The 17,097-nt window shown below is 36.8% G+C and overlaps 1 protein-coding gene across 10 annotated transcripts in view; it reads right to left on the bottom strand.

Moving 5' to 3' along the window:
• Positions 1 to 17,097, bottom strand: part of FAM184A (family with sequence similarity 184 member A) — a 136,797-nt gene continuing 119,700 nt past the window's right edge. For 4 of the 10 annotated variants that reach the window (XM_066248299.1, XM_066248297.1, XM_066248298.1 and 1 more), the window contains 6 exons: positions 15,465 to 15,649; positions 14,896 to 15,042; positions 8,195 to 8,312; positions 5,657 to 5,761; positions 2,254 to 2,456; positions 1 to 346 (listed from right to left, as the gene is read on the bottom strand). In XM_066248299.1, the coding sequence (XP_066104396.1) occupies positions 265 to 346; positions 2,254 to 2,456; positions 5,657 to 5,761; positions 8,195 to 8,312; positions 14,896 to 15,042; positions 15,465 to 15,649 (840 nt within the window). In that variant the 3' untranslated portion in view covers positions 1 to 264. Of the gene's footprint in view, positions 347 to 966; positions 1,060 to 2,253; positions 2,457 to 2,524; positions 2,912 to 5,656; positions 5,762 to 8,194; positions 8,313 to 14,895; positions 15,043 to 15,464; positions 15,650 to 17,097 lie in introns of those variants that run through there. The other 6 variants (XM_066248303.1, XM_066248302.1, XR_010727683.1 and 3 more) reach the window with 5 other exon arrangements.

Consider the following 17,097-nt stretch of genomic DNA (forward strand, 5'->3'; position numbering starts at 1 on the left):
ACAAAATTTATTATGCAGCAATTACAAAGGTTAAAGACTCTTCCATCTCAAATAAAAATAACTATTATAATTACACGCATAACATACAGTACCGTATATGAATGATTCCAATAAGTATCACAGGAAATACAGTGAATTTTCAAATTGAAGAGACAAAAACTTTCTCATTCACAGTGTCTGACATAGGAAAGCCTGTTCACATAATGATCTGTAAGGTCATGCTCTTACTAACAGTCCACACAGAGCTGTGCCAACACAATTCCTTCAGAACGTGAAGTACCGGGCAAACCACTCCTGGCGCTGGGGATCTGGAGAAGCCACCGGGGAAGCTTCACTCTGGGGAGGACTGAATTCATAAAAAGAGAGACATATAACCCAGCATTAAGTTGTTTTGCACAATGAAGGGCAAAGCACATAAAACCTCAGTGTGGATGAGCACAAGCGGTCCCCTGTGGCAGAAGCTGTGTGTCAAAGACTTGCTGTTCCTGTGCACCAGACTCAGGCTCCACTCCAGGAGGCCGTGGCAGTGCATCAGCAGCTCGGGGGAAGTCAAGTTAAGGAGGAGCCACATCCCAACAATTGCAAAAACCAAAAATCAAACAGTTGAGGAAAATTATTTCACCTCCTTTGAATAAAAAAAAAATTGAGGAGGAATGGTGAGGAATAAGAGAACAGAAAACATTCCTCTCTTCCAGCCCCTTTTCTTTCTTAATTTCAGATTCTGACACAAGCACTGGTTCTTACAGATGCGTCCTTAAATATAACTCAAATAAGTAAACCATGGTATAGTATTTTTACTAGAGGTACATTTACATTAAATTTTCATTTCATAATTCCATAAGCAAATACTCTAGGGGAGAAGGAGTGCATTAAAAAGTCAACTTCCTCTCCATCTTCAAAGTTATATAATCTATACTTATCTTAAGTCAAACTAAAGATTCTTGGAGAAAATGAAAGAAGCCCTACCGTCTCTGAGGGGAATGACAAGGCACGTAACAACATGTAATGGAAACTCCAGTAGTCATGCTCCTTGATCATGCACATGCATCTTACTGATACCTGAACATGCCCATGCACAAGGGAGAAACAAGCAACACAAAATATTTAGTGGGAGACACATTCAAAGGTCTACTTGACTATTTTTCATTCTTGAAACTTTTTTGTATTTAAAATAGTCATTAACCTAGAAAAAGTCTACCTATAAGACTATTACTAGTGACACTGCTGAGATCTAGTAAAAATAAGTTAGAGACAAATAACGTTAAAAGCACAAGATCAGTAATAGTAAGGTAAACAAAATGACAGTACGTTCTGACTTTAATTTTTAAGGAATAAACAACTGGATTTTGTTTAAATTTTACTTGTTAATTCACTTAACAACTCAGACAATTTAAAATTGGAATGTCAATTATAATATCTATTTTTTCTAAATTAGTTTTTGCTTATATATATCATTAAGTTTCCAGAGCTAACATATTTGCTATTTTGGCAATAAGCATACATATTTATAAGTAAACCTGGTAAACAAGAAAGGGGAAGAGAGAAACATAAAACATAGGAAATAGAAACAAACTAAAAGCCACTAAATAAAAAAAAAATAATATATTCTGTAATAAGAATGGATTATTAATGAAAAATTGGTGACAATACTAAAAATGAAGCACGAGTTTCTACATATTAAAATTCCAAGCATATTAACTACATTAGCACCTCTTTAAAGATTAGGAAATTGACTAACAAATTGGAAAAAATATTTTTTAAGAGTTAAAAAAAGAATTCTGTAGAGAGGTGATAAGTATATTTTGAAAATATTTCATAGTATTGTCCTGACCTAGGCTGTTCTTAAAGTATTAGATTTCTGTAATGTAAGAAGATAAAATACAGCATTTTCAACTTCAGGTGTCCCCAAACTACAGCCCCACAGGCCGCATGCTGCCCCCTGAGGCCATTTATCCGCCCCCCTCCCCCGCACTTCCGGAAGGGGCACCTCTTTCATTGGTGGTCAGTGAGGGGAGCACTGTATGTGGCGGCCCTCCAACGGTCTGAGGGACAGTGAACTGGCCCCCTGTGTAAAAAGTTTGGGGACCCCTGGAATGATGTGGAGATGTTTTCTCTAAATTTATGTACTCTGATTGACCAATGTCATCCTGTTAAATTTAATTGTCTAAATAAATAAATTAATTTAAAAAAAGAAGATAAAATTTCTCAAGCTAAAAAAGTAAAGAAAAAAATCACTGGTGAGACGGGGCTCACCTCAAAAACGTCTTGGGCTCTTTGGGTGGCAGTGGTTGTGGAAGTGGCTTGCTGCTGCTGAATTCAACATCGTGGACTGGAGAATTAGGAATGGGATCCAGGCGGTTAGGATGTCCATTGCCCACTCCACCAGATTCCAGAGCACTTAAATTGGGAACACTCACAACCCTGTTTGTTGGTGATTTATCATTCTTCTTCTTTTGCTGCATTAAAAATAATACATGTGAGGATAGTCCCTGCATAAGGACAAATGAGAAAATAGGAATAGTAAAAGATATAAATTTGGCATGAGAAAATTTTGGAAGCTTTATGTTAAATTGGGATGTTAAAATGAACCAGTGTTGCCCAAAGTGTGATCTGGGGATCCTTGGAGGTGTTCTTTATCTACATGGAATCCTCACAGACAGACATGCCGCTAGGACAGAAAGAACGAGGAAACGTTTAGGAATGGTTCATGGGGAGCGGAGGGGGATGTGGAAAGAATGTCATGGGGTGAGGAATTCCCCCATTTAGAGAAAGGGGGAATAAGAGGGGAAAGAGTAGGTCTTTCAGCTGCCATGAGCATTTAGGCTAAAACTAGGAAAAGGTATACAGTTAAACATAATTTTAAGAGAGTCCTGTGAACTTTAGCCATCTGTCAAAGGGAAGCAGTCCTTGCCTGAAAAAAAAAAGGAATGAGAAAATGCTTGGCAATGTGGTTTAAACATATCACACATTCCTCCTACTGAAGACCTAAAGTTGACTTAGAGAAATAATTTGGTTTTAAATTTACTGCATCATCTTTCTGAAGAGAGAAAATTAAATCTGCATAGTTAAGTTTCATTTCTCAATTAATTGGTAGTATCATGAATTGACTTACAATCTTTTAAAACATTTTAAAGTTTATAAAACAAATCAATGTTCTTAATTGTTCTTTAAAATTAACAGATGAAAAGGGGAATCCAACTGCAGCTTATCAAAATTTATCAGTTTGTAAGTTACTTTATTTATACCTCTTGAATCAATGAGCATTATCTTGTTATACAGAATAAAAATTATTGTGTTGTAAAATACTTTGAATATTCTCATATTTTACTAATTAAATATATGCTAATTAAATTTATGAAATAACTTTTGAAAAATGACTTCAGAAGTTGGAGAAAATACAATTATTAGATAAGGTGGCCCTTTTCCTTTACTTACAAAGTAGTAATCTCGCTATCTAGACATTGTCCTCTATATCATAATCTGTAAACAGAGTCTCTAAGGATCCTATTTTAGCATAACTGAAAAAAGAAAAAAATGTTTTCTTCAGAATTATCTCTGAAAATTGAAGTCACTCTTAGGGCTCAAAAATAGTTTAAAAGTTCTCAGAGATGTATCATTCGTTTTTTCTGGTTCTAGTCACCAGAGGGCATAATTAAGCCTACTTAAAGTTTCACAAATAATAAATAAAAGGAAAATATTTCTAGTATATTGTTTTAACAAGTCTCATAATCTTGCCTTTTACCATATTTCCCCATGTATAAAATGCTCCCATGTATAAGACACACCTTAATTTGGGGGCCCAAAATTTGAAAGAAAATGTATTACAGCCCTGGCCGGTTGGCTCAGCGGTAGAGCGTCGGCCTAGCGTGCAGAGGACCCGGGTTTGATTCCCGGCCAGGGCACACAGGAGAAGCGCCCATTTGCTTCTCCACCCCTCCGCTGCCGCGCCTTCCTCTCTGTCTCTCTCTTCCCCTCCCGCAGCCAAGGCTCCATTGGAGCAAAGATGGCCCGGGCGCTGGGGATGGCTCTGTGGCCTCTGCCTCAGGCGCTAGAGTGGCTCTGGTCGCAACATGGCGACGCCCAGGATGGGCAGAGCATCGCCCCCTGGTGGGCAGAGCGTCGCCCCATGGTGGGCGTGCCGGGTGGATCCCGGTCGGGCGCATGCGGGAGTCTGTCTGACTGTCTCCCTGTTTCCAGCTTCAGAAAAAATGCAAAAAAAAAAAAAAAAAAAAGAAAGAAAATGTATTACATAAAGTTATTGGACTCAAGTTTTATTCATCATTAAATTCATGCAACTCCTCATCACTGTCAAAACTCCCATCCATCAGCTTCTCCTCATCTGTGTCTGATGACGAATCACTGTCTTCATATATTGCCTCGTCCTCAGTTCCACTTATGGCATTTGAAATGCCACACTTCTTAAATGCAGGTAAAAAAATTATAACCACTGTATAAGACGCACCCAGTTTTTAGACCCCAAATTTTTTGAAAAAGGCGTTCATCTTATACATGGGGAAATACGGTAATTAAAAGCCTATTTCACCCTAAAGTATGAACTTAAAACTAAAACTATATTCATTTATTCACCAATTATTTATTGAAAGCCTTCTATGTTCCAGGCAGTATTTTAGGCCCTGAAAATATAGTGATAAGCCTCCCTATTTCTGTCATTCTGTTTTAAAAAACATCAAGTCATTCTATTTTATAAAACATTTAAATTTATAATTTAGACTACTTTAATTTGTAAGAGAAGAACATATTCCACATTCTTAACAGAGAAGTTTTATGACCTTTGAAAGCAAAAATAGAAATTAGGCATGATGTGCAAATTACTAAAATCTGGATTAAAAATTGTCTTTAGCACTAAGACTTTTATTTCTACTACTGGTTTCTGCCAAAATATATGTAATCTTATGAAGCCCATATACATATTTATTTATTCCTTAGTACTTGCTTTCATCACTACAATAATTTTGGTGCCTTTTGGAAATGTGATGAAATTTCGCAACTGGGGAAATATTTATTGAATACCCATCATACCTAAAGCACCTTGATGGGAGCCCTAGGAAGCTGGGGTACAAAGATGGATAAGACCTAGCCATGTCCATTTCATTTGTTGGTAAGGCCTTCTATCCTAAGAGAGTAATAAAGTATCAGGATAGGTCATATTTTATCTTAATTGTTAAGGAAAGGTCATAAGACTTGGAAAAGTAAAGCCTTTCTCTGAGAGTTGGTTGGTAACAAAATATATGTCCAACCCAATGTCCCTCAAGATAGCAGGCCTGAAGTCAGGGAGAGCTGTTGCATACACAGACACAGTGCACCGTGTCCTTCAAGACCCTACAGAGGCTAGGGAACATCTTGACAAGACTTAAAAGTTAATTTCCTTCAGAGATATGAAAAACAAAATAATAGCACCAAAGTTCTATAACATTAATAAAATACTATTTTAAGGAGTATTAGCAACAAATAAATGAATATTATGGGAACCTCATTCTGAAAATGAATACACAAAGATTTCACAAATTTTAGTCCTAGATTATTAAATTTAAGAAAATATCTTCTGGAAGCTTTAACCTGTGATGCTCTAAATATTTTATAAAATTTTAATTAACTTTAAACCATATCTCTATTTTACAGTGTGTGCTGCACATACCTTAATCAATGGATTAATAACACCAACAGTAGGACTTGAATTAAACACTTTGTTGAAGTTAGTTTCTCGATTGACTAATTCCAGCTGATAAAATTTATTATCCTCCTATGCAAAAGAATTACAAACAACTCTTAAACATTTCCTATTGGATATTCAAAAACTTTATTGCATAAATGCCATTTCATTCAAAATTTAATAAAAACCTGAATGAAGAGTTATGCACCTTGTTCAAAGATTTCTCAGCCTGATTGCCAGTGTCTTAAAGACTGCTAGTGGGTATGTTTTCAACACTTCTCAAACCCTGTGCTCCAGGACTCTTCTCTACCCTTTTAGTACCTTTTTCTTTAAGGCTGGATCTAAATGTTTTATTTGGTCCTGTCTCTGTTCCACTGGACTATGCAGTTCGGGCAGGTTTAACTTGCATTCGTGGGGTTGTGTGTATGGCTCAGTTGTTTCCGTACATGAAGGTGACACAAGGATACATCATTATTCTTGAGTACTGGAAAGATATTTGTCATGTCTAATCGCCTTTCTGCGACATCAATGTATGACAGCCATGGAAACCACAGAACAGAGAAAAATGAATGGCCTGTACAAACACTTGCCTTTGCCTTCACTGACAACATGTGCTAACTAAATAACCAGATGGGAGGAAGTAAACATGTCAATGGAAATGTGTGAAATGTAGGGCTGTGCTCTAGTAAAACTAGATTCTTCATCTCCATCTCAATTACCACTATTATTCGCATCATTAATTTCAGCCCATGTGCCTCCCAGTCCACAAAATCAGGGTGTAGTGAAAAGAGTGTGGAACAACCCTTGGCTGGGGTTCCTGGCTCTCACCAACTGTGTTGCTTAGGAAAGTTACTTTACCCTTTAAAGTCTAATACCTATCTCGCTGTGATGAAAAAAGAAAACAACAATTATATCTGTAACACCTGCTCAATAAGAACAAGAAAATCAACAGCTATTTCTACCATCGATGACATACACATAATACATTTGTTAATTTCATGTGTAGAATGCAAGGTAATTTTCCATGAACCTACTGCTATCAGATAGAACAGTCTATGAGGCCTGTGCTCATGCGCACAATGCCTGGAGAACTGGGTGGTTAGCGGGTTGGAGCAGCACAGCGCACGCTCTGTCTTTCCAATGCCTGCGCCTGGGTTCATCTACAAACACCAACGACTACCAGCTGCTTTTGGCAGGAACTTCTAAACCTGGACAACAGACTGGCTTTCCTACATGCTACAAGAGATATACTGCTCACAAAATTAGGGGATATTTTTAAATGAATAGGAAGCGATAAACTATGCCCTAATTTTGTGAGCAGTGTATGTTAGGGTAGAAAGTGCTCTTAAAGCTCTAAGCAGAAATACGTGCTCTGAAAGCTCTCTCTGCATGCCCATGTCCAGAGTTTCCAGTTGAAGAGATCAATGAGCAAACAGAATGGACAGGATTTTATTTCTAGTTTTACTCTGAAAGATTTCTCATTTGTTAGTGGCAGTAAGAAGCAATATTTTAATTATTGATCAGAACATATATTTTTAGAAGACTGAAATATTATGAATTTTAAAACATTTGTGTACTTTTTATTCTTAAGGAATGACTTTGATGAAAGCAGTGTATTTGTTAAGTCTGTATTTTCTTTCCTGAACCACTAACACCTCAATGTGGCCTGGACTCTCCATGAGAGAGCCTTAGCTCTTATTAGGCTACATCGTGGCACCTTTCTTCCACGGGGTGTCTCCTGGGATCAGGGTTCAGTGGAGCACACTGTAGGAAATTAACCTGACCAACCTAGAAGTGTACAATGCAGATTAACACATGCCTGTGCTGAAGATTCTTTCCTATCCAATTCTAATCCGACATGTACAATACAAATAATTCATCAGTATATTAACTGTACGTTGATAATGACATATTAAACATTTGATACGTTCTAAAATACTGAAAAAAGAGGCATAATCCCTTTATCCTAAAACCAAATTTAAAATTACTCAGTATTTCTCTTTTTTTTTATATTTTTCCGAAGCTGGAAACGGGGAGGCAGTCAGACAGACTCCCACATGCGCCCGACCGGGATCCACCTGGCATGCCCACCAGGAGGCGGTGCTCTGCCCATCTGGGGCGTTGCTCTGTTACAACCAGAGCCACTCTAGCGCCTAAGGCAGAGGCCTTGGAGCCATTCTCAGTGCCCGGGCCAACTTTGCTCCAATGGAACCTTGGCTGCCGGAGGGGAAGAGAGGAAGAAGAGGGGGAGGGGTGGAGAAGCAGATGGGCGCTTCTCCTGTGTGCCCTGGCCGGGAATAGAACCTGGGACTCCTGCACGCCTGGCTGATGCTCTACCACTGAGCCAACTGGCCAGGGCAAAATTACTCAGTATTTCTTTCCCTTGTTCATAACATTTTAATAAAATTTCAATCCCAATGCACATATTTTGTACTTTCAATGTTGTTTAGCATTACTTAAAAATATTTTCCAATCAGCAGTCTATTAATTTACTACAGTTACACCAAAAACAAAATATCTTACAATTAGTTTCTTTATGACATGGTCTCTTTCTGTAAGCTTGGCTTTTAATTCTGTGATCATCTGCATGTCTTCCGGTTTTGATTCTCTCATTAGATATTTTTCTTCCATTTCTTCTAGCCTGAAAACAAGAAAATCTTTAGCTCATTAAGATGACTCAGGCATATTCTTTTGTAATACCAACATTTTTCATAGTAGTCCAGCTGAATATACATGAAAACTTAAAACCAAACTTTTTCTTGAAAACTTTTGAGGATAATGACATAATTGTCTCAAGAGCTAAAGACTCTCCAGGGGTAGATGATATTAAAGGCTTTGCAGTTTACTTTTCAAATAATTCACTCATTTTGTGCCATTCCAAGAGTACATAGGGTTGAGGTGAGGTAAGCTCTGTAGAAGAAATGATATGCTGAGCGATACAAACCTAGCGAATGCAGGTTTGATGCTGGAAATGTAGGCTTACTATTAGAACTTACCACAGATAACAATATTGTGTTATGACATAAGGCTTGGTAACATATACAAAAGGGACAAGAAAAAATACAGAGGAAAGGGAAACAAAGGACACACATATGACATCATTCTTTCCTGGTGTATAAAAAATTCCATTTAAAAATTCCATATTATCAGCTAATCCATATAAACTGTCAAAAGGTAAGAGAAGGACTATACTTCCTTATAGGCCTATTTTGCCTTGAATGAAATGAGAAGATGACACAGGAGTGAAGGCCTTAATATAAGAGACCACGTTCTATGAGCAGAAAAGACATGGATCCTGAAGAGACTAAAAGTACAGAACACGGCAGGATTAAGAAAACACAAATAAAAACTGCTGGCTTAGTTTGAGAGAAGAACTTTCAATTTTAGAAATGTAAATAATTAGAACAATTTAAATTAAAAAAATCAATATTTTTAGAAGGACAGAACTTAAACTCAATAAAATTATGATTAATGAAGATTCACAGAAATATTTATTCACTCAACAAATATTGTGTAACTGGTCGATGAACTATCTTCTAGGAATTAGTGACTCATACCCATCCCCTAATTGTAGAGGGGTACCAGAATCCTGTATTTTATTAATTTTAGTAAGCTCCTGCACTAACTTAGCCCAAGCTAATGACTGGGAGAGAACACATTTGGCTACCTACCCAGCCTTATGGCTTAAGTTCTGACCTGGGGTGGGAGGGATGAGGGTGATTAGAAGTGTGTGATTAGTATCAGCTAGGGCTTTGTCAGTTCAGGGTGAAGTTTCACTATCTCTACTTTAGTTCTTTTATGACAATGCAGAATGAGTGAAAAAATGAGATTCACTGAGCTCACATAAAGTGACCTTACATTTTATCACAATAGGGCATTTTATGGGCAAAGCTTTATATATTTTATGGGCAACAGTTTTAAGCTTCAAAAACAGTGATCTAGTCAAGGAAAAGGCATTTAGGTTTAACACTAGAGTCGCCACAAGATGTCACTGGAGTACATTCTTTACCATTAAAAGTCAGGTAGCAAGATTTTTGAATTTACAGCTGAAAAAGAATACAGTACGTTGTTGTTAATGGTTGCTAAAAAGTCCCTAAATTTAAAGCCTTATTTAAAACTATTATGTCTATCTTTTGTTCTAGTACAGTGACTTTCAACTTTTTTTTATCTCATGGCACACATAAACTAATTATTAAAATTCTGCAGCACAACAAAAATATATTTTTTTACTGATCTGATGAAAAAATAGGTATAATTTTGATTCACTCACACCGGACGGCTATTGTTGTGTTGGCAGTTATCATTTTTTTACTTGACAATCTAAGAGAAACGAGGTCAGTGCCTCTGACTAAATAGTCAGGTATTGAATGTTTTAAAGATCCTTGTGGCATACTGGTTGAAAATCACTGTTCTAGTACAGTAAGAAGTTAAGGAAAAGTGAGTCTAAAATACTTTATTGAGTTGTATACTTGAAACCCATATAGGTTTGTAAACCAATGTCATCCTAATAAATTCAATTAAAAAATGAGACAAACAAAAAAAATCAGTTACAATCTCTGAATGACCTCTTTGCATAATAAAGTTCTGCTCTGAACCTAAATTCTAATATATGTTTTCATTTAGTGTAAACAATCTTTACCTACAAAAATACCAGTTAATCTTCTCCAAGAAATATCTTTCCATCACCAAAAAATTTAAGAGACCTGGATATTAAAGGGAAAAAAATAATTCATTAAATTGGAGAGAATCCACATGAACACAAATAAGAAAGCATTAAAGGAGAAAACAAGTGAGTAATATGATATTGCATATATATTTCCAGAATTATTAGTCTTTCTAAATTCTAATAGGAAGAACAGTTAGTACTATTGATACCCACTTCACACCAATACTAATTAACATGTTATCTTTCAATTGCCTCAAGCAGCAAGTTAAGCCAGAACTTTTTCCCAAAGCCAAGGAGTGAACGCTGAAGACACAGGAGATGATGTTTAATTTGTTTTCCTTTAATCTTTCTGATAACAGGAAAAGAAAGTCTGTTTGGTTCCATATATCTTAAATAGCCTTGGTAATATAAGCTTCTCACCCTATTTCATAACAGGCAGGCAGGCCGTGAACATCAGAGCTAGCTAGATTCTAGTAACATTGTTTTATTTTCACAACATTTACATTTATATAATTCTAGCTTAACCTCTATTTAGAATAATGGATATAATTTTTCAGTAGTGATAACTGTTTTACTGTAGAGATAATTGAGTTTTTCCTATTAAATTTTTAAGTTAAAATGAATTAATTAAAAATATTAAGAAAATAATATCACATGTCTCATAGAAATGACCAAATTCCCCAAGTCTGCAACAGGAATGACTGTAGCCTGGGAAGTACTGCCTTGAGATAACCACACAAGTACAAATAGTCTTTCTGCTTGGAATACAGATTCCCATTAAAAGTAATACAAAGAGAGAACAGACAGAAGTAGAACGTGTACAATTACTAATTAGGGTCACTGTTGGGTTCTCCCTGAGCATGCATGCCCTGATTTTTTTTTTTTTTTTTTTTTTTTTTGGCCCTGAGAATATATAGGTCAATATCTATGGTTCATGGACAACACCAACCTAAAAGCTATATATATATTTACCCATGTTGTTTTTAAAATAAATAATTGATGAAATTATCAGTAAACTGAGAGTTTGGAGCCAAAGAACAGTATTATTAGGCACATATATTTTATAATGTTAATTGTGTAAAGACAAAAGAACTCTATTATAACACCATCCTTGTCTAGAGCCAGAAGGAAAAGTAGTAACTGAAGCAGTTTATTGGCAAACATTTCTTCCCCCCATAAATTGTGGACACAGATGACTTGTAACAAACAATAAGACTACCACATCCTTATCCCACAAAGTTTATGAAAATAACCTGAATGGTAATTTGGAAATCGAATGACAACAAAAAGTAATTAGGATAGTAAAGATAAAAGAAAACAACTTTTAAAGAATAAATAATTTTTCATGTGGTGTAGTGCTTCTTTTCAATTAGAAATCACTGACCTACTTAAAGTCCAAGTACAGAAACTCAATATTCTAAGAAGAAATCATCCTTTTGCCTCATATAGTGAGAAGTTAATGTAAAGTAGACCTGAACAGTCAATAGGCTCTAAATCATCTTTTTTGCATAATAAAGATCTGCCATCCTAGTATATGTTTACAGTTAGTACAAACAGTTCTTTAAAACAGTCCACTCTCTCATTGGTTTCTAAAACAAACAAAAACCATGATAATTTAAACTGGACACAGGTTTTTTACTAAGATACTCTATCACTCAAGAAAATAAAAATATTTCTACAGAATGTCTGAAAATCTAAGACTTTAATACCCAGCTCTGGAGAAGAGGATTTCTAGTAATCTTTCCATAAGAGATACAGAACTCTTAGCACCATTTCCGCAATGTTTAGAGGGCACTTTCCATCCTTTAAATTTTTGCCCCCATTTCCCTGGATTTCAACAGGGTTTGGGGCAGGAACAGAGGAAACTTCCAGCTGCTTCAGACGTCCCTTGCTCCAGGCTGCAGCCTGGAAGGTTGACCCGTATTTCTCCAGTCCTCTGCTACCACCCACTTTCAAGAATCCAGAGGGTTTTTTGAATTTGAGGCTTGAAAGCCAGCATGCAGTTGATTAGGAACTTCAACAGTGAGTGTATCCTTAGGTCTTTGGGACAGTATGGGAATAGATCAATGTCTCCCCGGCTCCGTAAAGCTGAATGGACACTTCCTGCTGACCACCTCTGTCTAAATCCAAGCCAGTCAGCAAATCCAAGTAGGCTGCATTTAGGAATATGGGTCAGAAATATCCAATAGTCTAAAACTGTGTTTTTCAATATAGTAGTCACTATCCCACATATGGGTATTTATATTTAAATTAAGTGAATTGAACTGAAATTAAAAATTCAATTCCTTGGTTCTTGCTAGCCATAGTTCAAGTGTTCAACAGCCATTGTAGCTACTGTACATCATAGAACAGATACAGGACATTTTCATTATCACAAAGAAATCTAGACAGTGCTGACCTATTAATATAAATATTTTATATAAAATATATAAATATGTAAAATATATAGAATATATGTAAAATATATATAAACATATATAATATATATTTTTTATTTTTAAGAGAGAGAGCGACAGAAAGGGAGGGGGAGGAGAGAGATGAGAAGCATCAACTCATAGTTGCTTCACTTTAGTTTTATTGATTGCTTCTCATACATGTCTTAATGGAATGGGCGTGGGCTCAAGGCGAACAAATGAGCCCTTGCTCAAGCCCCTGACATTGGGCTTCAAGCCAGTGATCTCAGGCTTCAAGTGAGCAACCTTTGGACTCAACCCAGTGACCCTGCACTCACACTGGCAAGCCCATGCTCTAGCTGGCGACCTTGGGGTTTCAAACCGGGGCCCACTGTGTCCTGGGCCTATTCTCAATTCACTGTACCACCACCAGTCAGGCTAGTGTTTGTTTTTAACAAAAGGGTAAAATACCTAAAGCTAAAGACTAATTATATGTAAAAGGAAATATGATTGGTTAGCAAAAACCTAGTTGAAGCATAAAACAAATGGTACATCTAGAAGAGTAATAAAATATTTGACTTATGAGTAATACTAATTCCTCAATTATTAAAATGATCATAATAGGCCCTGGCTGGCTGGCTCATTGGTAGAGCGTTGGCCTTGTGTGTGTAAGTCCCAGGTTCAATTCCTGGTCAGGGCACACAGGAGAAGCACCCATCTGCTTCTCCACCCTTTCCCCTCTCCTTCCTCTCTGTCTCTCTCTTTCCCTCCCACAGCCAAGGCTCCATTGGAACAAAGTTGACCCAGGCACTGAGGATGGCTCCATGGCCTCTGCCTCAGAGGGGCAAAGCATTGCCCCCTGGTGGGTTTGCTGGGTGGGTCCTGGTCGGGCGCATGCGGGAGTCTATTTCTCACTTCAGAAAAATACAAAAAATAAATAAATAATTAAATGATCATAATAGAAAAACTAGGTTATTTACTATCTATGAAAAATCTATTAAGTGCAAAACCATATAAAACAGAGTAAAGTGAAAACAAAGAGTTAACTTATACTCTTTGTAAATTAACATGTGGAAGGAGACAGGACAGATAGAGGCTATTCTTTTTGTAAGCATGCTTTTTTAGAGTATGCAAGGGGGATGTCAGCATTTCAGCCCTAGCCTGACGATAACACTGAGGCTGAGAGCAGGGACAGCCAAGGCACTGGGCTTTACTATAACTCATTTTTGCAAAATGACTGAGCTTATGAGCTCTTCTATATGACAGGTACCAAGCAACATAAATCTCTGTGAATGGGGAAATGATCTCATGAGTCTCCTCATTATTTCAAAAGCAACTTCATGAAGTGGTATATATTATAGAAAATCCTCAAAATATTCATTCATGAAACAGTCACTAAGTGCCTACTAATGTGAAAATTCTGCATATAGTGCATCTTAGAGGCCACTGAAGTAAATGCCAAGGACTGGGGGTCTATATTCTGTTTCCGTTTAAGTGAATGCTGATATATGTGCTACATATATAACAATATTTTCTGTGAGGCTTACTTGGTTAAATAGGTGAGATGTGAAGAGGTGATTTTTACACTGGGGAAAGGGGAAAGGACGTTAGGTAGTAATGACATAGGAGGTTATTCTAGATTGTAGAGGATAACACAGGAGAATCTTAGAAGGAAACCAATGTCTAAGTAGAGTATACAAAATAAAAAGATAGGCTTTGCTCTTACCCACCCTTAATACCTCCTAATTCATTCCCTAGAGGGAACCAGTCTCATTAAAATTGTGTATTTATGTTTTAAGATATTTTGATATTTTTGCAAAATATTTATTATCAGAGTGACCTATTAGTTGCAACATGCTCTTTTCAGTTAGCATTACAGAGGAGACATCTTTTGAGTTTTCACCATGCTATGACAGTCTGTGATCCTGAGTGGCAGTCTTTAGACAAGTGTTTGTCCTAGAATTGAAGCAGTAGCAGCTAAGAAACAATCATTCAACAGACTTATTCTAATTAAAAAAATCATACTACAATTACCGTCTGTAAAATGCACTTTTTTTTTTAAGTATTGTTTAATTAGTTCAAAAGAGTAGCTAATCTGAGGTTAGACACAGTGCCCCTCAGTTTATTATCCAAATATGAGTTTTCTTTAATATAATGTGACTTACGACACTTGTAAAGCTGCATTTATTTCCTTGAGTAGCTCGTTAGTCTTATTAAAATCTGCCCGCATGACATTTTTCTCTCTGAGGTGGTCTGCTGTCATGACATCCAATTCTTTTTCAAGTCTCTTGTTTAAATCTTGTTCATGCAACCTGTTTTTTTTTAGTTAAGAAAATGTTATTCTGAAGACAAGCTTTCAAAACTTTCTATATTCTACCAGATGAAATGGTTTTAGGCATAATATATAGAAAATTAATAGAAACAGCTTAAAGTAAATTACTTTAATTTTTTGGCTTGTTAAAGTTGTCTCCTTTAATGCTTTTTTAAAATGACATTTTAAAAATATTTGTTAATTTTATATAATTTCCAAAGTAGATGAATGCATATACATCCTTCAAAATATAGCACTTCATCTACATTCTAGATTATAACATAGTCAACAAAGTCAAAAGCGGTCTTCAATATCTTACTAGAAGACAGTCTAGTCATAAAAACAGGCATGTATAGCTAAATACCATCACAACAGCCTTTCAGGTAACACTGCAAATTCCTTCTTCTATAATTAGTGGCATACCTCATCTGTTGGTTAGATTCACTTCGTATTCTGAGAATTTCCTTCCCTTTGAATTCCAATTCTTTGGTTAGGGCACTTATATTTTCACGAAGGTGCTGCACCTCCTTATCCAAGTCAGAGATGTGACGCTCCCTGTGCCTTAATTCCTCTTGTAGGTCTGTTATTCTGCACATGTGTTCCTTACTCTGCAAAATACAAATAATTCCTAAAAGTTTCCCACATATTTGTTTTCTGTGTTTACCTGGGGGAAAGAAAAGGGCATCCTGGAATATCAAATATAACAAATCTGAATTATTTCAAGAGCAAATTGCTGAAAAGAGAAAACCTCAATGCCTCTTTCCTTTTTATATAAATGTACCGTATATAAGAAGTGTTTCTAAGGATACAGCTTCGATAATGTCAGAGCTAAACAGAACCCAAAGACCATAAAAACACATATCCCTCATTTATACAAATGAGTAAACTAAAACCCAAGAGCTGATTTATAATCAGTGGCAGAGTGGAGATTAGAACACAAGGCTCTCACATGCTCAACAGTTGGCTCAGTAATAGAGTGTCGGGCCAGCATGTGGACATCCCAGGTTCGATCCCATGGTAACAAATGGCACACATGAGAAGTGACCATCTGCTTCTCTTCCCCTTCTCTCCCTTTTCCCCTCCTGCAACCAGTAGCTCGACTGGTTCGAGCATGGCCCTGGGTGCTGAGGATAGCTTGGTTGATTCAAGCATAGGCCTAGGTGGGTGTGGGTGGATCCTGGTCATGGCACATGCTGGAGTCCGTTTATCTCCCCTCTTCTCACTTATCGTTACATGGTTTGCGATAAAATTCTGGCACCACTGTCCTTTTTAAAAATTTTTTCATTTTATTTTTATTTTATTTATTCATTTTAGAGAGGAGAAAGGGAGAGAGAGAGACAGAGAGAGAGACAGAGAGAGAGAAGGGGGGAGGAGCTGGAAGCATCAACTCCCATATGTGCCTTGATCAAGCAAGCCCAGGGTTTCAAACTGGCGACCTCAGCATTTCCAGGTTGACGCTTTATCCACTGTGCCACCACAGGTCAGGCACCACTGTCCTTTAATCTAAAAAGGACCCACATCTATGGAGGCCATCCCAATACCGACACACATATCCCAAGCAGACTGTGCTTGCTCAGCGCTGGGCTAGCAGTTATCTTGTCTGAAAGATAAATTTCCTCCTATTCTCTTAGAAGTCAGTTTTCTACAGGTTCTGCAGGCCTAAACGTTGTCAGTTTCTGTGCCAGCCTACTGGAAGAGAATATAACTTCTGTCCATGATTATTAGGTACCTCATTTAAAACTGCCCAGTAATAAAGAGAAAATTCGGATTGATCATTTAATATAGCTGAAGACTAACAAAGTAAAAGTTGTAAGTCTAATAAACCAGTAATAATTTTTATTGTACTATGTCTAAAAAAAATCCATCCATCTAGATATTCTAAGACTTCTTTGATCCTGAGAATTCAAAATCACAAAGTAATTAAAGGAAGTACACTTGACCAAATAACAATGTTTAAAAAGTACAAATAGTAGCTGTGCTAGAGTGATGGAAATATAAGTTATCTTCTTTCTTCTCAAGGACCTGCTACTTCTATAGCTATGTTTTTCAATATAGC

This window comes from Saccopteryx bilineata, chromosome 12 (genome assembly GCF_036850765.1).
Source record: "Saccopteryx bilineata isolate mSacBil1 chromosome 12, mSacBil1_pri_phased_curated, whole genome shotgun sequence".
NCBI classification, from domain to species: Eukaryota; Metazoa; Chordata; class Mammalia; order Chiroptera; family Emballonuridae; genus Saccopteryx; species Saccopteryx bilineata.